This window comes from Urocampus carinirostris, chromosome 10, assembly GCF_059441175.1.
Source record: "Urocampus carinirostris isolate Australia breed hairy pipefish chromosome 10, RoL_Ucar_1.0, whole genome shotgun sequence".
Taxonomy (NCBI): Eukaryota; Metazoa; Chordata; class Actinopteri; order Syngnathiformes; family Syngnathidae; genus Urocampus; species Urocampus carinirostris.
This window is the reverse complement of record NC_142358.1, coordinates 31,420,834-31,443,784: the sequence shown is the minus strand read 5'-3', so window position 1 is coordinate 31,443,784 and position 22,951 is coordinate 31,420,834. Positions and strand designations below refer to the sequence as shown.

The window sequence follows — 22,951 nt, the reverse complement described above, 5'->3', positions numbered from 1 at the left end:
AGGCTAGGCTCTAAAGCTGATTTATCTCTCAAGTTAAGGGAAATTAACAGCTTTAACTTTTGACAGCATCAAAATGAGTGAAGACCATAAATTCAATACTCAGATAAACAAAGGGTAATTTTTGCCAAATTGTTTAATGTATTTGCTCTCCCAAATATTTTGTGACTCATGAAAAAAAGTGTTGATAATTAGCATAAAGAACACCCAGTTTGCGATGCATTTCTAAAATTACATCATGCTATTACTATGTTGTTACTCTGTTATTACCAGGTTAATGATTGAAAGTAAAGTTAAACTGACTCAGTCAACCAGAAAAAAAAAAAAAATTCTAGACCCAACACTCGTGAGCAGTTTTCAGAACACGTCCGCTGTGCTTAGGGGGACCCTGGTGCCCGCGGGCACCACATTGGACACCCCTGATCTAGAGCATCATTCAATTATTCATTAAGCTATTGTTTAAAGAATACTTTTCGTAATCTGTCAATGTGTATTGTATTGCTGCTTTCATATAAAAAGATAGATCTATAAAATTCATTCAATAATATTTTTTATCTTGGATTAAAAACAAACTTAAGTTAAGTTCTTCTCACATCACATGACGGATGCGATTTTTCATATTTTACATGTTTATTTTTTTTCAGAAGATTTACGTTTAGTGTGTGCAATTTGAAGGAGGACGGACTCATTTTCCTCATGTTGAGATTTTTGAGTTTTTCCTTGCCCTCATGTAGGTTTTAGATCAGGGGATGGTGTCATAATAGTCTTTGGTTTGCGATAATCTGTGGTCTGTGCAGCCCTTGTGATTAAGGGGTATACAAATAAACATGACTTGACTTAACTTATTTTCCCCTTGAATTAATATCCGGGTTGCAAGATGAGACTGGTTAAAAACAAGCGCTCCAGTAGGCAGTTTAAGGTCTTTATTCACTTGAACTTGATTCGCCTATCACCCTGAAACGGTTGAGTTAGCTGCATCTCAAATTGAGGCCAACCACGTCTGGCGATCCAACCCTGCACTAGCAATGAGCGAGACCCATTCTTAATTCCCACCGTAGAGGTGAGGGCCCAGAATCACCACGGAATCTTGTTTCACCGTTTTGATCCAGGTCTTCAGCTGTCCCCTGCGGCGTTTCTTCCAGCCCTGCAGCGGTGGCGGGTCAATGGCTTCGCGGATGAAATCACCCGGTTTTCGACAAAGGGCATGGCCAAACCAATGTAGTCACCTCATGTGGGTACTCAGGGAGAGAAGAGATGTCTTGCAGTGCTTGTGAACCATAGGGTTGAATATGAAATCCTGCCAGCGAACCCGAAGGATGCGGCATAGACACTGTTGATCAAAGACCTCAAGTTTGCTGTTGTTAGAGATGACTTAATTACTATCAAACAAATACAATAAATACAACTAAATATTTTGGGTAAGGAAAGAAGAAGGGCTACGCACACAATCCTGTGTTTGCTGGACGCGGGAAGCAAGTCGTTTTCGTACTCGGATTGTGATCCGAACACGGAAGTGGATCTTCCGTAGCGAGCGATGACGGTGTCAGGGACGGAAAAACTTGTCGGACTGGGAGAGCAAGGCGTGGTCGGCGTCTGAAACTAATCGTAAGCCAGAACGGGAGAGTAGACGTAGTCGGGGACAAAAAAGCGTCGTAAGCTGGGACGGGAGAGCAGACATGGTCAGGATCGAAACAGGTCATAGCTGTAGACAAACGGGAGAAAAAAACGGGACAGGCGGGAGGCAGCGTCGAAAAAGGCTCATTATAGTACATTGATTACCTTGATTAACTTGATGTAGCAAAATAATGAAAATAACATAACTTTAATACTTTCACAATTATGACTATATGCAGTGACATACAATAAAATCTCATCTCATCTCATCTCATCAGCTGCATCGCTTATCCTCAGTAGGGTCGCGGGGGTGCTGGAGCCCATCCCAGCAATCATCGGGCAGTGGGCAGGGGACACCCTGAACTGGTTGCCAGCCAATCGCAGGGCACACAGGGACAGACAACTCGCTCGCTCATTCACACCTAGGGACAATTTGGACCGGCCAATTCACCTGAAATGCATGTTTTTGGAATGTGGGAGGAAACCGGAGTGCCCGGAGGAAACCCACGCAAGCACGGGGAGAACATACAAACTCCACACAGTAAGTCCGGTAGCTGGATTTGAACCCACACAGGAGGTTCCAGAGACCTTAGAACTGTGCCGCACACGTGCTAACCACTGCGCCGCCGTGCTGGATACAAAAAAATAAATAAAACTAAATATTTTAATATTCTTGTCACGGTTGAGATGGCGCCCAAATGGCCCCGCCCGTATGGCACCAGCTGCGGCGCGTTAACAGATTGGCTCTTTGGCTACTTTAAGCTCAGCGCTGTCACGCATCCCTTGTCAGCCTGTCAACGAACCTATGCCCCGCAAGATGTGGGTTCTGACTCAGTCCTGTTTTCCTGTTGGATTTTCCTGTCTGGTATTGTTCCCGTTTTTTTTTGCCCTGATTAATTTCAGTTTCCAGTTTTGTTTCTGTCTTTTTGTCCTGTTTATTATTTTTTCCAGTCTTCGTTCCCGTCTGGTTTCTCCTGTTAATTGTCGATAACCTGATTCGTTATCTATCCTGTCTGTCACTACCTGTCCGGTATCGACCCCACTTCTCCGATATCGACTCGGGCAACTGGAATCGGTCTCGTCGGTCTCTGGCTTCCTGTCCTTCCACGCCAGACCGGCTGCCTAACGTGCATGACTCCCCATTTCCCGTAAAATAAAAGGCTTGTGTGAGAACATCACGCGTTTGCGTCCTGATCCTGTTACGGTTCTTGACAATTCTAACAAATATTGTTTGACACACAAAATCATTAGAAAAAAACGTAGGAAACACCGAACAGGATGAAAACAAAATAAAGCAGAAAGTCTACCAAAAATATATATTTTTTTCATGTAAAGTCTTTATGCTTCCGCCCAAATCTGAGACATTACTGTATATTCTTAGACGTTCTAATCAGAAATTTAAGAGTCCAATAATCATCACGGTCTGGTGCTAATGATGGATTTGATTGCTACCATCTATCGACTCCAACACAACAAAGTACTTCCACAACTTCCCCACAAGTTACTTGAACAAAGTCCACTTTCGTTTAAAAGTGTGCACATGCATCGTCATAAAAGCGATTGTCTAACTATGTATCATCCTTCTCTTTTCTTTGTACGTTAAACTTTAATGGCTTGAATTAATAATGTGTCTGTGGGGGTGGGCACGGCGGAGGAGATGAAAAGAGAGAACGCGGAATTAGAAAGGAAAATAATTCCGTGAAAAGCACTTAAGTGAAATAACAAGGAACAATTACGCGCCGATGAAATGAAGTGCGGTTGTTATGAAAGGAGTGATTCTCTCCACATAGTTGCTTTCATGAGGGTCCGCATGCATGATTTAGCAGACTGACATTATCTTGGCTGCGGCGTCACACAATGGCTTTGCATTCAATATTAAAACTCTGACAACAAATGAATCGTTCCCTCTTACCTGGAATGAAATCCCCGAGACAGAGTGAAGACGACTCCATAGAGACACTGCAGCTCCATCATTTGCCTTGTTTGCATACAATACATTATTTTGGTTTACACTACACACATGTTGTGTCTTGCCTCTGAATCTGGTTGGACATATGATGCTGCGTGTAATGAAATTCCCCCCCTACCGATAAGGGTGTTCGGGTCGATCCAAATATCGATATAATTATGTTTTTACTGTGTCTCAAAATTGTGCAATGACGGTACCATATTTTTAAACCTTAAAAAATAGACCCTTGTGAAATATTTTTTGGGTTTATAAGGCGCATCTGTCACGGTTGCCATGGCGCCCAATTGGCCCCGCTCGTGTGGCGCCAGCTGCGGCTCGTTGATAGATTGGCTTTACGTCTATTTAAGCTCAGTGCTCTCACTCTTCCTTTTTCAGTCCGTCAGCGAACCTCTGCCCCGCAAGACGTGGGTTTTGATTCGGTCCTGTTTCCAGTTGGTATTCCCTGTCCGGTATTGTTCCCATTTATTTTGTCTTGTTTAATATCGGTTTCCAGTTTCGTTCCCGTTTAGTTTGTCCTGTTTAATATCGGTTTCCAGTTTCGTTCCCGTTTAGTTTGTCCTGTTTAATTTCAATATCCTGTTTTGATATCGATCCTCTCTGTCTTGTTGTTTAATATCGGTTGCCAGTTTCGTTCCCGTCTAGTTTGTTCTGTTTATTTTCCATATCCTGCTTTGATATCAATCCTGTCAGTCCCGTCCTGTCGGGTATCGACCCCATCCGCCCGATATCTGCTCGGGCAATTGGTATGGATCTCGTCAGCCTCTGGCTTCCTATCACTCCACGCCAGACTGCTGCCTAACATGCATCACTCCCCATTTCCCGTAAAATAAAAGGCTTGTGTGAGAAAGGTCACGCATTTGGGTCCTGATCCTGTTCCTGTTCATGACAGCATCGAACTGTAAAGAGCATGAGATTAAAACGAAATATATTAAACGTATTTCATAGAATGTAAATGTAAGGGGAATAAGGTTCAGAAAATTAATAAAATCGATACCTTTATAAATGGTTACTGTATTTACAAGCATTTTGTTGTAATTATGCATTTGCAAATTTATCTATGTATTTATTTATTATTTTTTGCCCATATATCTTGATTGAGTCTCTTTCAAAAGTCTGTCTCATCTCGTTGAATTAAATATTTCCCAATGTTCGGTGACAATAGGGACAATTCTATTCTATTTTAATTTCCATCCATCCATTCATCCTCTGCACCGCTTATCCTCAGTGGGGTTGCTGGGGTGCTGGAGCCCATGTAGTTGCTTTGGACTGGTTGCTAGCCAGTCCCAGAGCACACAGAGACAGACAACTCAATCGCTCATTCACACCTAGAGACAATTTGAACCGACCAATTAACCTGAAATGCATGTTTTTGGAATGTGGGAGAAAACCGAAGTGCCCGGAGTAAACCCATGCAAGCACAGGGAGAACATGCAAACTCCGCACAGGAAGGCTGGTATCTGGATTTGATCTCATGACCACAGAACTGTGCCGTGAACGCGCTAACCACTCATCTGCTGTGCCGCTCTCTGTTCTAATTCATTCTATTCTATTCTTCTTTTTTTGGTTTGACTCTCTTGACTTTTGTTCAGAAACAGTAATTGTCGTTAAAATATTTTATTTTTTCACACTGTTTTGTTTACACTATTTGCAAGTTGATTTCATTTTCTAAAATATTGTGCTAAAAGAAGGTACAGTATTATAGTGGTCATGTTGACTTTGTTATTATATTCTGCTTTTATTAGTTTGACTCTTTCGCTCTTGTTTTTCCGAAAACAATTGTAATAAAAACGTTTATATTTATTTGGTCATACTGTTAAAGTTTATAGTTATCTAATAAAAAAATGGACAATTTTTAACGTTTTAAAAAAGGAAATCATAATTATAAACCTATTCAAGGAGGGGAGTGGTTCCATTTTTCAATGGTCATGACATTTCCATGCAAAACGTATCAGTATAGAATTAGTAAAGGTTGATACTACCCTGTATATACTTGGATCAGATCATAGCCAACAATCTCAGTAGTGTACCTACCACCAAGCTTGACTTTTATACTCTCTGTGAGCAATTGATTTCAGTGTTTATTCATTTGGATGACACTATAAGCAGGGTTGGGTAGGGTTACTTTAACTTGATTACTTTCAATTGATTACTTTCAATTACTTTTGGATTACTCCAATACCACATATGCTAATAAAAGACAACAGAAACTGAATATGAATACAATTACTAAATTTTGTGTAGGCTTGGGGAGTAACGGAATACATGGAACGGCAAAAATGATGTTGGCAAGCTGGATTTATTTTCATTTTGTTTATGTCGCATTTTATGTTAGCTTTGCCGGAGATCAAAGAGATCAAAGCCAGGAGAGAAAGCTTACCACGTGTTGTGAGTCATAATTTTATTAATATTTAGTTTCTCTTCTCTTTTATTAGCATATTTGGTATTGGAGTAATCCAAAAGTAATTGAAAATAATCAAGTTAAAGTAACCCTACCCAACCCTGCATATAAGATATTTCTAATAAATCGCAAAGATAGGATATGTTGATATTTTAGCTTTAATCCTGGGAATCTCTTCACTTGCACTGCTTGGGTTCCCTCGGAGCCTAGTACATTGCCAACCTGCTCGGGCCTTCCAAGACACAACGGCTCCTGAGATAAGTAAGGAAAAAGATAAAGTTAGGGCTTGCGGAGAGGGGGCAAACGAAGATAAGAGTGTGTGTTCTTTTTGCTGCGGGGAAAAGGCTTTGGAAGTAATTAATGGTTCGCATTGGAACAAAAGTTTGATTCAGGAGATTCCTAACTAAGTTTGGAAACTTTGACCCCCTCAGATTCCTTTTGACTCTTCGCTGTTTTTTTATTACCTGTAGAAGGTCATTTTGATTTATTATATAGCGGTGGAAGTGTTCCCGACAGTGGGGTCTCTACATACGAGCTAGTCTAAATACGAGAAATTCCAGATACGAGATGTCTTTCAGGCAAAATTCTTGCCTGACATATGAAAGAAAGTTAAAGCTATGAGAATTTTCAGACATTACCACTACAGGGCCAAGTGCACCATCAGCTTGACACAGTTAGCATGTGAGTTTCCTGCCATAGAGAATAGAACAGAATAGAATATACCTTTATTGTCATTGTTACAAAATGGGTTAACATATTGTGACAACGAAATTGGGCATGGCACTCCAGTTTCACATATTCACAGTGAGGATAAAAGAAACCAAGAAGATAAAGGAACAGAGAAGATAAGGTTATAAAAACAAGGAGGATAAGGTTATAGTTATAATTTACACAATATTTACACAAAGAAATGTCGGCATGTAGAATGTTACATACAGTTGGCATCGTAATACAGTTTGGTATCGTAAGGGTTGTGCAATATGCATTTGGTGCAAAAATAGTCAATATAGTGCCAAAAAATAGTCAACATTGTGCAAGGTGAGCAGTAAACATAGTGCAGTCAACATTGTGCAAGAAACATAGACGTGAGTACCATTTTACGTTCGTATGAGGTAGTGTGTTTGCAAGAGTTTTCAGTTCTTTGTGCGGTGTGTGTTTAGGGTGGTAATGGCTCTGGGGAAGAAACTGTCTCTGAGTCTGTTTGTTTTTGTTTTGCCGGAAAGCAGCAGGTCAAAGAGGTGGTGGCCGTGGTGAGAAAAGTCCTTGATGATGTTTTCTGCTCTGCTGAGGTAGCGAGAGCAGGCAATGTCCCCCAGACTGGGCAGAGAGCAACCGACGATTTTCTGGGCTGATTTGATGACCCTCTGGAGCGTTTTCCTGAATGCAGATCTGATCCCGCGCTCGTGTTTTTGTTTCATTTTATCGTGCACAGCCGACCATGTTTCTGGTTAAGTGTTCGTAATGAACATGAATTTTGTTGTGTTAATATCTTTTTGTGTATCTTATAACAGTATTTTTTTGATCAATTACTATTTCAATGTGTTTATAGTGATCATTAAGATGTCTCACATAGCTATTTATGACTAACATAGATTATTTTGGGCAGATGCGAACGGATTTATTGGTTTTCAGTTATTCCTTATGCGGAACATTTGTTCGAGATACGAGCAACATCTGAAAACAAATTCATCTTAAATGACTGTATTGTCATCCGTCCAGAATTTGTAAGCTTCGTGAATGAATGCAAATAATCTACAGTGATTTATAACATTATTTCCTCATGTAAACTAAATAGCAGTTTCCTTGGTTAAACATGAACTGAGTGTTCCATAACAAGCACGTTACATCTACATTTGATTATTAACTTTTCTCTAATCTTTTCTGGTATTAAAGAAAATGCAGTATTGAACTGCTCATAGCTACCAATATCGATATTAGTGGTTATTCTTGTGACCATGCAATCAGCAACTTAAAGAATAAACAAAAAGCAGTAAAGCATAAAAAGTCTTAATTTAACAACTCTTAATTTTAACAATACTGTTAGAACTCGAACAGATGGTGGACCCAGACGCGTAACGTTTTCACACAAGCTTTATTTTACGAGAATGGGGCAGTCACGCGAGTGAACACAAACGCCAGTGATTCGGCAATCGCTGGGCAGAAGAAGTGAGACAGAGAAGTCAGGCGCGGGAAAACGGGAAGCCAGAGGCAGACGAGATCGAAACCGGACAGGATAGACGGGATTGATACTGGATACAGCAGCTAGGTACCGGACAGCACGATGCTGGACAGGACAGACGAGATCAATACCGGATACTGGAGCAAGCTACCGGACAAGACGGGACAGACGGGATCGATACCGGATACTGGAGCAAGATACCGGACAGGACGAGACAGACTGGATCGATACCGGAGACTGGAGCAAGATACCAGACAGGACAAGACAGATGGGATCGATACCTGATACTGGAGCAAGATGCCGGACAGGATGACACAGACGGGATCGATACTGGATACTGGAGCAAGATACCGGACAGGATGAGACAGACGGGATCGATACCGGATACTGGATACACAAGCTGGATACCGGACAGAGTTAAAATACATGTCTTGCAAGTGCAGTGGTTCGTTGACGGACTGACAAAGAGTGAATAAGAACACTGAGTTTAAATAGGAGAGAAACCAATCAGACAACGAGCAGCAGTTGGCGCCAAACGAGCGGGCCCAAGTGAGGACAATGGGCAACCGTCACAAATACTACCAACGCATTGTGGCCTTAGAAAGACTTTGTAAAGGAAAGCTCAAACTGAAAGCAGAGTTGGCCGATTGTGATTGTTTTTTGCAATTTTGTTGTTTACAAAACATTAATTTATAAACAAATAAGAACAAATACTACAAAATAACATTTTCATCTAGTTTTAAGTAAATTTGCTGTATTTGGAAGTTCAGTAAAGTTAGATTTTTTAAAAGTATTTAAAACCTATCGATCATCCATAGTTCTGTTACAGAGACAAGATGCTTACTATCGGAAGTGTGTTGGCAGCAAGAGTACATTGGAGTAATAGAAATCAAGTAAAAGTATAAGGTAATCCTTTATATAATCAATTCGATAATCTTGCAAAAAGAAACCTGATCAAGTAGTGACTTTTTTAAACAATGAATGCGGCACAGTTCTAAGGTCTTGGGAACCTCCTGTGTGGGTTCAAATCCAGCTACTGGACTTCCTGTGCGGTGTTTGTATGATCTCCCCGCGCTTGCGTGGGTTTCTTCCGGGCACTCCGGTTTCCTCCCACATTCCAAAGACATACATTTCAGGTGGATTGGCCGGTCCAAATTGTCCCTAGGTATGAATGAGCGAGCGAGTTGTCTGTCCCTGTGTGCCCTGTGATAGGCTGGCAACCAGTTCAGGGTGTCCCCTGCCCACTGCCCGATGATTGCTGGGATGGGCTCCAGCACCCCCGCGACCCTACTAAGGATAAGCGGTGCAGCTAATGAGATGAGATGAGAAAGCATAAACATTCTCTCTGCTCAAATCTAAATTCTAAAACCAGCTGGATCCAGACCAGCAAACTATTCTTTTTAGAAGAGAATAGAATAGAATAGAATATACCTTTATTGTCATTGTTACAAAATGGGTTAACATATTGTGACAACGAAATTGGGCATGACACTCCAGTGTTACACATTCACAGTGAGGTATGAGCTAAGAAGATAAAGGAACAGAGAAGATAAGGTTATAAAACAAGGGGGATAAGGCTATAGTTATAATTTACATGGTATTTACACAAGAAATGTCGGCATGTGGGATGTTACACACAGTGTTATCGTGATACCCTTGGTATCGTAAGGGTTGTGCAATATTGCATTTTGGGAATATTGGTCCCAACAATGAGAGTGGAAATGCTGAAAAATGGGGCAAAGAAAGTAAGAAGTACAAAATATACACTCTCAAACAGTCACACACGTCTACCTTGCCTCTTGACAAAATAGCAGTGGTAAAACAGAAAAAGGATTAAGGCTGTATGAATAATGCAGTTGACTGGTTTCTTTGGCAATGCTTCTCACATGCACTCACCTCCATTAACCATCTGTTAAATGATTCGATAATCACTTCCTTTTGAGAGCAGAAAACCTGGAGACAGATGTTTTGTTTTAAGTTTCCTGATTCAATTAATTACATTTTCATTGTACTGTGTAATTACGATTTCCAAAATATTCATTATCCTGTCTGTTTGTTTTTTTTTTTTTGTTTCAAAATAAACCATGCAGGAAGTGGCGACGGAGAGATTGTGGTGTGGAACAACAACACAGAAAATGCTCTGAGGACGCTGCAGCCTCCGATCAGACATGAAGAATTCAGTAAGCAGCTTGAGCGCACACTCAAACACTCCACTTGTTCAGGTGTTAATACAAAAGAGCTTAAGATCAATTTGAGATGTTGGAGATATGCGGTGGCCTAGAAAACTGATGGATTTGTCAAAACATTTTGGCATGTGTAGGTAAGAGCTCCCATGGGTTTGTGTTCCCCCGAAATAGTTTGATATGTTCCATTGTCATTTTTGTTTCCCAGAGCAAACGGAAAATTCCCTTGAGGCCGTCGCCGCATTGTCGTTTTTACAAGGTCGCACGTCTGCGCAGATTGCAAAAGGTAAAAAGAAGAGAAATCTGCTCTGTCATCAGAAGACTTAGACGGTCTTGAACATTTTCAATGTCTCCCTTCTTCAACACATCTGAGTCCATTCATCAGGTCATCTGCAACAATGGGAGAGGTTTCAAAATGATCCGGTATATTGAGTCAGCTAGGATGGAGGGGCAGACAAGGAAAACAGGCAAGACAAGAGCTTATGAAAACCAGGTTCACTCCCCCTGAATTTCTTTTGCCACTTTATGAACTTTTTCAAGCAAAGTCACTAAAATCAACCATGCAACATCTATTAGAAATTAGTACTTGCCCTCTTTTGAATTTTTAATGAACAGGAGTTAAAATTCAATTATACAATTAAAATTAGAATTGTCTTTATCGTTATTGATAACAGTCTTGTTCACAAGGAGACTGGACATGGCACTCCACACGCTATGAAGACTTAAAAGATAAAAATACAACAATGAGAATGATAGATATGTAAAAATATGTAGCTATATGTAGTGGCCTACGTTATAAGTGCATCAGAACCAAAGTGCAATCAGCAACGAGAGGTGAGAGCCCAGGGTATTTATATTAGCGGAGGCTAATTGTCTAATTGAAAACACCTAGGGAGAGGAAAAGTAAAGGGGGATGGAAAGTGTGGTAATTCTGCCATCTTTTGGAGAAAAAAGGGACTGCAAGCACCAAACCATGACAGATTTTTGTTGCAAATACAACTTGTATAATTCTCGCTTTTAAAATGCTCGTATGAAGATATACCAGTGTACCCCTGTTACATTAACAATATCATGATGATAATTAACTTCTGATACATCTATTTTCCATAGGTGGCGCCAACCTATTGTCATGTAATAATTCCGGACTGATCAGAATCTGGAACACAGTCCATGGACGTCTCCTGGGACAGTTCACAGCTCACAAGACGCAGCCAGGCTCAATTGTCATGACCACCAGCCCCTGCGGAAAGTTTTTAGTCACTGCCGATGGGGCGGGTACGATCAAGACGTGGAACGTGGAGGTACAACACTCAAAATGGAGGCTGATTCTTTCATTCAAAAATGTCATAAATACAGCAATTGGGTCTTGCACAAGCAGAATTATTTTGTTAAATCAATCTGATGCGATTTTACAGAGATCTTAGTGTCTGAACTGAAACGTGAATTTTTATTTTACATTTAAATGGCTGCAGTTGGCTCATCCATCCATCCATCCATCCATCCATCCATCCATCCATCCATCTATCAGGGCTGGAGTTTTTCCCACCTCACAAAAATGTAAAAACTATAAATTGAACCCTTTTGTTAATATCAAGCCCGAAATCTGCAATCACACTAAACAAACACGTTTTATTTTAATTTAATACAACCAATAGCCATACTAAACAATTTATACAGTTTTTATTTTTCATTGTGTTTTGTTTTGGTTGTACTTCCACAAAATAGCCAAAATAATTTGTTAAATTTGTTCAAAACATCCCAGAAATTCTTGATCAATTTTTTTCAGTTAGTGGTAATGGTCAATGTATTTTAACCCAAATCATTTTAGAGTGTTAGATTTCTGATTATGTTACATTTAAGTGAAAACCAAAATATTCAAATTATTTTCGCTTTTCAAACAAAGGTTTGATTCAGATACGAGAAAGCGCATTTTAGGCAGAGTTTAATTTATGGAAATGTATTTGTGCAGCATGGCTGGAAAAATTGGGCAAAGCTCAATGCTTGTGCTTTAAATCCTGTCCTGCGGCATGCAAGTTTTAGGATCAGCCAAATGGCTTGAACGTGTCATGCACTCCAGACACATTGCAATGTACTTTGCACTTGCATCTCAATGACACCAGTTTGTCTTCATCACAACGGTTGCATTGAAGGCATGATGCCCAGTGTGCAGGGTTGGGTAGGGTTACTTTAACTGGATTACTTTCAATTACTTTTGGATTACTCCAATACCAAATATGCTAATAAAAGACCAAAGAAACTAAATATGAATAAAATGATGACTCACAACACGTGGTAAGCTTTCTCTCCTTGCTTCGATCTTTTTGATCTCCGGCAAAACTAACATAAAATGCGACAGAAACAAAATGAAAATGAATCCAAACAGTTTGCCAACATCATTTTTGCCGTTCCATGTATTCCGTTGTACTCCCCAAGCCTGCACAAAATTTAGTAATTTTATTCATATTTAGTTTATTTTGTCTTTTATTAGCATATTTGGTATTGGAGTAGGGCAGCACGGTGACGCAGTGGTTAGCGCATGTCAGCACAGTTCATGTCTTGGGAACCTCCAGCGTGGGTTCAAATCCAGCTCCAGACTTCCTGTGCGGAGTTTGTATGTTCTCCCCATGCTTGCGTGAGTTTCCTCCGAGCACTCCGGTTTCCTCCCACATTCCAAAAACATGCATTTCAGGTGAATTGGCCGGTCCGAATTGTCCCTAGGTATGAATGAGCGAGTGAGTTGTCTGTCCCCGTGTGCCCTGCGATTGGCTGGCAACCAGTTCAGGGTGTCCCCTGCCCACTGCCCGATGATTGCTGGGATGGGCTCCAGCACCCCCGCGACCCTACTGAGGATAAGCGGTGTAGCAAATGAGATGAGATGAGATGAGGTATTGGAGTAATCCAAAAGTAATTGAAAGTAATCAAGTTAAAGTAACCCTACCCAACCCTGCCAGTGTGTATGTTCTTTGGCTGTCAATGTCCAACAAATCCAATTAAAATCAAATGCCTTTGCTTTTATACAATGAAACAAAACACGTTTATATTTTTCCCAACATACATTAACATACATTTTAAGTCAAGCCATATTTATTTGTATACAGTGCTGATCGAAATAATAGCAGTGCAATGTGACTAACCAGAATATCCCTGGTTTTTAGCATAATTTTTATTGGTACACACCAGACAAGTTACCAGTGGGTGCTGTCGATTCTCAGAAAACAAACAAGACCCAGCATTCATAATAGGCACGTTCCGAAGGCTGTGCAATTGGGCAAATAGTTCAAAGCGGCTGTTCAAAAAAATAGCAGTATGGTAACCAATCTCTAATTTAAATTCGGGAAGAAAAAGACAAAAAACAGGTGTAAATCGGGTGGCGCCTATTTTAGGATGATGAAGCCAGCACAGGTTTCACATGCATTTAAGGAAACTGGGTCGTTCAAGGAACTGCTCCAAAGAACGACGTTCTTTGATTAAAAAGTTGATTGGAGAGGGAAGAACCTATAAAGAGGTGCAAAAAATTGCTGGCTGTTCAGCTAAAATGTCTTAAAATGGGTAGAAAAATCAGAGACACTTGAAAGAAAATGGAAGACCACTATTAAAATGGACTGGAAAATAACCAGCCCCAGAACGAAGACAATCAAACACTGTCTGCAGTTACCTGTAGGTGCTGTGACAGTTAAAGCAAATGTATTTTCAAGAATCCCACGCAAAGTCCCTCTGTTAAAAAAAAGGCATGTGCAGAAGGGTCTACAATTTCGCCTGACCTAAAAGAAATGGAGGACTGATTAAAGTCAAATTGTCCCTTTTCGGTCCAGGGGCCACTGACTGTGTGAGACGACCCCCAAACTCTGAATTCAAAACCTCAGTACACATTAAGGACAGTGAAGCGTGGTGGTGCAGGTATCATGGTCTGGGCATGTTTCTCCTATTCTGGTGTTGGGCCCATATATCTCATACCGGGGATCACGAATCCGTTTGTGTATGTCAAGCAACTTGTAGAGGTTATGTTGCCTCATGCTGATGACATGCCCTTGAAATGGGTCTTTCAACAGGACAAACACCCCAAACACATCAGAGGACGAGCACAATCTTGGTTTTAAAATGAAATGAAATGTTTTGCATTTATCCAGCGCTTTTCAAGTCAATGAAGACTTCCCAAAGCGCTTTACAATGTGCTTCACATTTACCCGTTCACACACACTCACACACCAATAGCGGCCGTGCAGCCATGCAAGGCGCCAACCTGCTTATTGGGGGCATTAGGGGTTCAGTGTCTTACCCAAGGACACTTCGACATGTAACAAGGAGGAGCCGGGATTCAAATCTGCAATATCTTGATCCCAAGACGAGCGCTCTACCTCCTGAGCTAATGCCGCCCCTAAAAATGAAATGAAATGAAATGAAATTATCTGCATTTATACAGCGCTTTTTAAGTCAAGACTTCCCGAAGCGCTTCACGGTGTGCTTCACATTTCCCAATAGCGGCCGTGCAGCCATGTAAGGCGCTAACCTGCTTATTGGGGGTATTAAGGGTTCAGTGTCTTACCCAAGGACACTTCGACATGTAACACGGAGGAGCCGGGATTCGAACTGCGATCTCTTGATCCCAAGACGAGCCCTCTACCTCCTGAGCCACTGCAAATTAATGTTATGGAGTGGCCAGATTTCAATCAAATCAAGAACGTGTGGGGTGATATCAAAAATACTCTCCGGACCTCCAAAACTGCACACCTCTCTCCACTTTTAAGTCCCGTCTAAAAACACACCTGTTCAGGACTGCCTACAACACATAGCTTCTCCATTTCCTATGTTTTTATGATTTTATGTCTTGTTTTTATTTATTATTTCGCTTACAACTTTTTAAATTGTATTTTTTCCATTGTCTGTACAGTGTCCTTGGGTGGCCTGAAAGGCGCTTTTAAATAAAATGCATTATTATTATTATTATAACTGGTTGCCAGCCAATCGCAGTGCACACAGGGACAGACAACTCGCTCGCTCATTCGCACCTAGGGACAATTTGGACCGGCCAATTCACCTGAAATGCATGTCTTTGGAATGTGGGAGGAAACCGGAGTGCCCGGAGGAAACCCATGCAAGCACGGGGGGAACATACAAACTCTGCACAGTAAGTCCGGTAGCTGGATTTGAACCCACACAGGAGGTTCCCAAGACCTAAGAACTGTGCCGCACATGCACTAACCACTGTGCCGCCGTGCTGCCCCTCTATTTTATCTATTTATTGTAGTGCAATCTTAAATAGCTTCACCCAAAAAAGGTTATTGAATATATTTCCCTGTCCTGGCTCACTAGCAGATAACTAGAGAAAAGTCAATCTGCTTCCTCCTAATGATATGAATGAATGTTGCAGTTACTTGGCTGGTCACTAGAAGAAAGACAAGGTCTTATTGGCACACTAGTTCTATCCAACTTCCAAATGGTGCATTTAGCTTTACAACATAAAAGTATGCTGAGGATTTTTTTCTCGTTTTAAATACATCTTTGCATGGTTTAAAACACGCACTCACAGATTTATGTTAGGATCAGTGACTAGAGCTTCCTGTCATGCCTGAAAGGTAGTCTGATGATCCGTTTCGTACAATTGAAAATGATGACTGACACTTCAATCAAATCACAGAAAAATGGGAGTATCAGCACGGAAGAGGAGACATGCAGACTTCCTGATTATTTTAAAACCCTAGACCTAGCATTTTCTTTCCAGGCTTCTAAAAATTGAAGTGCAGGCAAATCGCCTTTTTTTTTCATTTCTACTAAATCGAATAATCCTCATGAGAAGAATTCCAGTAACGCCTTCTACGAGAGACATGTTATTTGTTAAGGGGGGTGGGGGGTGGCTTAAAAAACGAGACGATATATCTTTAGGGGTTTGTCCTTGAACAGACTTCATCTACTATGAAACAAGCCATACACTGAGCAACTGAATCAAACTCAAAGACCTGCCTGTATTGAGTTAGCTCTTGAAAGCGGCTTTAACTTTACAGTTAAAGGTTTAAAACAGCTATGACTCTTGAGTTAAAGCTTTAAAGCAGCTCTATGCCTCTCAAGTTAAAGCGAAAGCTTTAAAACAGCTATGCCTCTTGAGTTAAAGCTTTAAAGTAGTTCTAACTTTTGAGTTAAAGATCTAAAATGACCTTACAACTTGAGATTGAATATTAAAGCGCTTTAACTTTGGAGTTAATGAAGTAAAACATAATTTAACTATAGAGGTAAAGCTTTCAAAAATATATTTTGATTAAGGGGGTTTGAAGGTGGGCAGCACGGCGGCGCAGTGGTTAGCGCTTGTGCGGCACAGTTCATGTCATGGGAACCTGTTGTGGGTTCAAATCCAGCTCCAGACTTCCTGTGCGGAGTTTGTATGTTCTCCCCGTGCTTGCGTGGGTTTCCTCCGGGCACTCCGGTTTCCTCCCACGTTCCAAAAACATGCATTTCAGGTGAATTGGCCGGTCCAAATTGTCCCTAGGTGTGAATGAGCGAATGAGTTGTCTGTCCCTGTGTGCCCTGCGATTGGCTGGCAACCAGTTCAGGGTGTCCCCTGCCCACTGCCCGGAGATGGCTGGGATGGGCTCCAGCCCCCCCGCGACCCTGATGAGGATAAGCGGTACGGCTGATGAGATGAGATGAGATGGGTTTGAAGGTTAACAGAACTAAAACTAAACTAAATTAAAATGAGGGCACTAAAATTCAAGAGTAGGAGCTGCTTTAGGTTAAATCTTTAGAGGTTTTCACCTTTAACGGCACTAGAACTAAAGAGCTAAAACAATATAATGTTAAGCGTTAAAACATAGATTCTGAGGGGCATTAAAGCACTTGAGAGCTAAAGCAACCTTAGTTGTGTTTGGTAAATCTTAACTTCTCAGGGCCCTAAAATCAGCAGTTAAAGCATCTTTAGGTTAAATCTTTAAAGGTTTAACTTTTAACGGACACAAAACTAAAAAGCTAAAACAACTTTGCATTAAAGTTTTAGAACTTACCCTCTGCGGGCATTAAAACACAAGGGTAAAAACACATATGAGCTAAGGAAATTAGGTTTAACTATTAGAACTTAACTTCTTAGGGCATCAAAATTCAAGAGTTACAATACTTAAGAGCTAAATCAACTTTAGGTTACAGTGTTAAAGAGTAACTTCTGAAGACACTGAAACTCACAGTTAGGTTAGCTATAGGTTGAATCTTTAGAGCTTTACATTTCAACACCACTAAAACTAAAAAACCTAAAGCAACTTTAGGATGAATTATAAAACTTAACTTTTAAAGAACATTAAAAGTCATGAGTGACAGCACTTTTATCTTAAATTTAGCAACGCTGTTCAGGACACACACCACACGAGGTAGGAGGACAGGGGGAAGTTCGGAAGGTTGGAGAGTGGCTTTATGCTCATCATCGCAATTTGTGTAAGTGTAGCATAAACATGATCAAATGTAGAATAGTCTTGCTTCAAATACAGTCCAAATGTAAACCCCCCAAAAAGATGGAAAGCAAAGAGTTAATTCGAGCGTGCCTGATAAATGAATATCCTTGCATGCAAACATTACAATATGTTCTAAATCTCCTAGGATATGAAAAGCAGATTTTCACTAAAGGGTGTAAAACAACAACAAAAAAACATCAGCATGATTGGCCGAGAGTGACAATGACGTAAACAGTGCATAATAGTCAAAATAACAGATAACATTAAGCAACAATAGATACAATAGAGTAATGATGCATCTCCTTTGTAGGTGTCCAATATCAAAAACAGAACTACATAAACATATCACTTCCTCAGAATTATTTCCTGGAGACAAACAAGGAAGTGGATACTGAACCTCCAGAACTGCTTTGCAGTTTTCGCCCGCACCATGACAGGGTCACTCACCTGGATATGAGTTTCCACGGCGATCTGCTCCTACTTCTGTCAGCATCTTCAGACTGCAGTGTGGCCCTCAGCTTTCTACCTGGAGAAATTGTCGGCTTTTTTGGACAGGTAACAAACACTTTAATACAAGAAAGACTGTGGGGAACTTTTCCAAAACAGAATGTTAATCGGTTCGCATTTTGCATATGTGATACTAATCGATGGTAAGACAGTGTTCATTTTACCTCTGAAAAGTGATGAGTCCCGGGGACTCGCATGCTCAAAAATCTATGGGTCCCAACAGAGATCTATGGGTCCCCAAAATTTTGTGTTATCGAGGTTGAAATTGTAAATCGGTGACAAATATATAATAAAAATCTATATATTCATTCAGTTTTAATCATCAAATTATAAATTCATTTTCTGCATCAAATTATTGTTGGTAATATACCGATTAAAGGGATAACCACAAACCTGTCTTTTTTTCATTTTCTCCTTTTATACTTCCTTTTTTACTTAACTTCTTTATACAACATAATAATTCGTAATATAATGCATCAAAGCAAGTGAGCCGTTTGAGAGCCGGCTCTCTTGAATGAGTTGAGCCGAAAAAGCCGGTTCTCTAAAAAGAGACGGACTTTTCACCACACAACTCGAGATCGGCGTGCAGACGAAAACTCGAACCGCGAGACCAAAACAACATCTGCCGGATCTGCCTGACGAAAAGTTTGGAGTGCGGTAAATCTTTGTTTAAAAAAAATGTAATCGGGTAATAATGACAATTTTGTGTGTGGTGAAAAGTCCGTCTCTTTTTAGAGAACCGGCTTTTTCGGCCCAACTCATTCAAGAGAGTCTCAAACGGCTCACTTGCTTTGATGCATTATATTACAAATTATTATCTTGTATAAAGAAGTTAAGAAAAAAAGAAAGTATAAAAGGAGAAAATGAAAAAAAGACAGGTTTGTGGTTATCCCTTTAACCGGTATATTACCAACAATAATTTGATGCAGAAAATGAATTAATAATTTGATGATTAAAACTCATTGAATATATAGATTTTTATTATATATTTGTCACCGATTACCAACTTCAATCTCGATTTCACAAAATTTTGGGGACCCATAGATCTCCCATAGATTTTTGAGCATGCGAGTCCCCGGGACTAATCATTTTTCAGCGGTAAAATGAACACTGCATATGGTAAGCACATTTTAACAAATAGCCTAGGCTATTATTTTTACACCACTTAAGGAAAGAATCACAATAAAAACTTGTGGGTTGTAAGAACTGAGCCGCAGCAGTCAATTCAAAGCAAAATCCTATTCAGAGAAAGTAACGTGACGGTGCGCATCAAATAACTTATGATTGCTGTTTGAATGATGGCACGTCATTCTAAGATTGAACTTTTGCTTCTGCGCCGATGTTCTATTAGGAGGATCAGTGGAGCATCGTGAGGCCTTCATGTGTTCACTCACACCAGGACGCTTTTCACGATAGACAACTCGACAATACAGCGGAAAGCGAAGAGGCCGAAACCGACAAGTAACAGAATCGTGCGACGTTTCTCCGGGTAAACTGTCACTTTTGACTTAAGCGTCTTTGCTCTGCTGTTATTTGACGTTTATTTGAAATCATAATGCTGTGATTTAAGCATTCCCGGTGATAGGACCCAACTGACATTTTTACAAATGACCGCCTCATATTCATCAGTTTTCTTTAGACTTCAATTAATAACACATTGATTAAAAATTGGGGAAATTCTCAAAAATCGTTTGTGGAGTTTTCAGTCTTAGAAATGAACCTGACTTTTTACAGCATTATAGTTTTGCCCTGGCCCGTCCTCATTCTTGTTTTATTTTACACAGCAAAATGTTCTTTGTTAAAGGGACACTCACTTATGACCATTAGATATCGCTGTATTGTGTAGTGCAGGGATGTCAAACTTAGTTTGGTTCAAGGGCCGGATCCAGACTTTCCGGATCAGTACACGAATGTCTGCTCCAAATTTTTAGATTTGTTTTTCAGTATTATTCTTTGTCATTTAGCCTGCATGAATAATATACCTTTCATATTATGATCTCGGATGACAAGGTTCTTTTCTAGACCCAATTCTTTCTTTCACAAACAACTGGGAAAAATATTTTCACGTTTGGCATTAAATGTGTTTACTGGTTTATTTTAACAGTTGAGTGAATGCAGTTTGACACCTGAACCAACTCACAAGACTATACAAACTAAACACTGTTCTCTAACAGCCGGATAGAGCATTTGGTTTTTATTCAATTAAGAAATCATAACTTTTGATTGAAATGCCCCAGGGACGCGCTTCTTTTTTGACATACAGACGCTCCCCTACTTACGACCATTCAAGTTACGTAAAAAAGAACGTACGGGAAAATCAAATGCACACGCAAGTCAATATACTCCTCGAAACTATCCGCACATTGCTGTCAGTTAGATTTTGTATTTCATGCACCTTATTCTGAGTACAGGATATTGCTGTAGTGCTTCTTTCCGTTGCTACTGGTGTGAGGTGGCGCAGTGAGAGGTCACCCACCATCCACCCCGAGGAAGAAATCAGGCTTCTACTTCCTAGTTCGTGTGTAAACATACAGTGCTACGTATGCTGTATCTAGCGTGCTAAGAACTTTGATGTTTTTCATTGTTTAATATCTCGTGCATCCACAGATATTGTTAGTGTAAAGTTTAAAGAAGAGGTGAGCCGTTTCTTTTGAAACGAAAGTGGAATTAAAAAGCTTGATGGGGTTGAGAAAATGGTCGGAACGCTTTTTTTCGGCCATTTTATACCACAAAGGTGTACCTCTTGAAGCGCATCTTCCAAAGGTAAGTTTAACTCAACTTTATTTATCTTTAATATTATTATATGAAATGTTTCATTTTTAGTACAAAACAATACAGGTTACTTACACAACCTTTAAAGATACTTATATAAACCTTAAACATACAAAATATAGCACTGAAGCAACTCACGAAAAAATTCTCACGAACGATAACTCGTTCGTAAATTGGGCAGCGTCTGTACTTGGAAATTCATGGCCGCCCAGATTAGATACGAACTACAGGCTGTATCAGGCCCATGGTTCGTATATTTGACATGCTTGCCTCACTGTAACACCAAAAATAGTCATTTTTTTTTCAACAAAATAGTTTTAATGTAATGTAAGCATCACTTAACTTTTATTGTATGTTTTTACACTGAACTGAGGTTTTGAATTAACACTGATGAGTGTAAACACTTTCTACTGCCACTTTAATACTAGTATATTTCTCTGTAGAACTGCAATCAACCAATATTTGGATATTGTATTAAATATCAAATTAAATGCCTGAAACGGGGCGCTAAAATATGACTTGCTTTAATTCTGAAAAGAAAATACTACTTAAATATTACTTACCGGTACATATCACTATGTAAATGCTGCAAACACATCACCCACAATAATACTACAAAAATACTGCAAAATACAACAGAACTACTCCAAAACTAACTACCAAATGTATTGCTTAAAAACAGGGATCTTAAATATAATTTTACTTTAATTGGAAAAAAAGGAAATACTAAAGTAATAGTACAAGAATACTACCATAGAAATACCACTTCAAAAGTACTACTTCGGATAAACTACAAAATTACCACATACATATTACAAACATACAGCAACGGAAATGCTGAATACATACCACCAAAAATACTAAAGAAAAAAAATAAATAAATAAGTACTTCAAACGGGTACACAATATATTATTTTGCTTTAAGGAAAATTTGAATTTATTGTACCCCAATGCAGTCTGTGACTCCAAAAGTTTGACTCCCCTCCTTTGTGATCTTAAAGTTTTTATTACAAAAATGAGGTTTTTCATACTGACTCCTAAATACAAAAAACTATCAGACAGAAGAAGCTGAAAAAACACATCAAGTATGCTTAGAGTCCAGTAACTGATGTTGTCATAATTCAGGATTGTAAATTTTGACATTGGCTTGGCACTTCAAATAAATGATAGCGTCTTTTAAATCAAGCCAAAAGATGTACTCAACTTAGGTCAGCAGTAGCAGTCTGCAGACCAGATAAATCATAGTTCGGGTCACAGTTACTGTACCATTTATCAGCCCAAACTGTGATATTAGATCATAATGAGATGTAAAATCAAAACTGTGTGATATACTTTCTGGGATACTAAAGTACGGTACGAAAAATGTATTTCCTCCTCGGCGAGATATAAACTACCGTCTTCAAAATGATCTGGGCTTGAGCGTTAAAGCACCCAGTCAGTCAAAGCGATCATATTATATGTCTGCAGTTGAATAATGGGAGAAAAAACACAGAAATACATAGCCAAATCTCATTTAGGTCACTTGTGAGTTTTCCAGGGTTGTTCCTTTCTTTATTTAAAAAAATGAATACACATACAGTATACATACAGTGTTTTTTAATTTATTTTAAGGGTTCATACACCATTTTCATGGGCGAATTCAAGAGCTTTTTAAAGACTTTTAATTTCTCCAGTACCATTAAAAGAAGAAATATGTGTATTTCGCAGATCCCCAATTATGTCTGTGAATCTTGTGTGTGTGTCACGGTTGCCATGACGCCCAATTGGACCCGCCCCTGTGGCGCCAGCTGCGGCCCATTGACGGATTGGCTTTCCGTCTATTTAAGATCAGTGCTCTAACTCACCGTTTGTCAATCCATCAACGAACCTCTGCCCCGCAAGACGTGGGTTTTGACTCGGTCCTGT

General features: G+C 39.8%; 1 protein-coding gene and 1 long non-coding RNA gene across 2 annotated transcripts in view; one reads left to right on the top strand and one right to left on the bottom strand.

Annotated features, from left to right (window-relative positions):
- The window catches only part of LOC148358742 (cilia- and flagella-associated protein 337-like), a 77,193-nt gene extending 57,280 nt beyond the window's left edge, over positions 1 to 19,913 (top strand). Inside the window, 6 exon segments of the mRNA XM_088346173.1 lie at positions 10,248 to 10,337; positions 10,549 to 10,626; positions 11,451 to 11,641; positions 18,125 to 18,322; positions 19,626 to 19,763; positions 19,860 to 19,913. Of these exon segments, the coding sequence (XP_088202299.1) occupies positions 10,248 to 10,337; positions 10,549 to 10,626; positions 11,451 to 11,641; positions 18,125 to 18,322; positions 19,626 to 19,763; positions 19,860 to 19,913 (749 nt within the window).
- On the bottom strand, positions 906 to 3,647 carry LOC148358743 (uncharacterized). The gene is made up of 4 exons (XR_015851574.1): positions 3,524 to 3,647; positions 1,442 to 1,699; positions 1,224 to 1,352; positions 906 to 1,141 (listed from the first exon to the last, which is right to left on the bottom strand). It is a non-coding gene; the product is annotated as an uncharacterized LOC148358743 (long non-coding RNA).
- Positions 19,914 to 22,951: the final 3,038 nt, after the last annotated feature.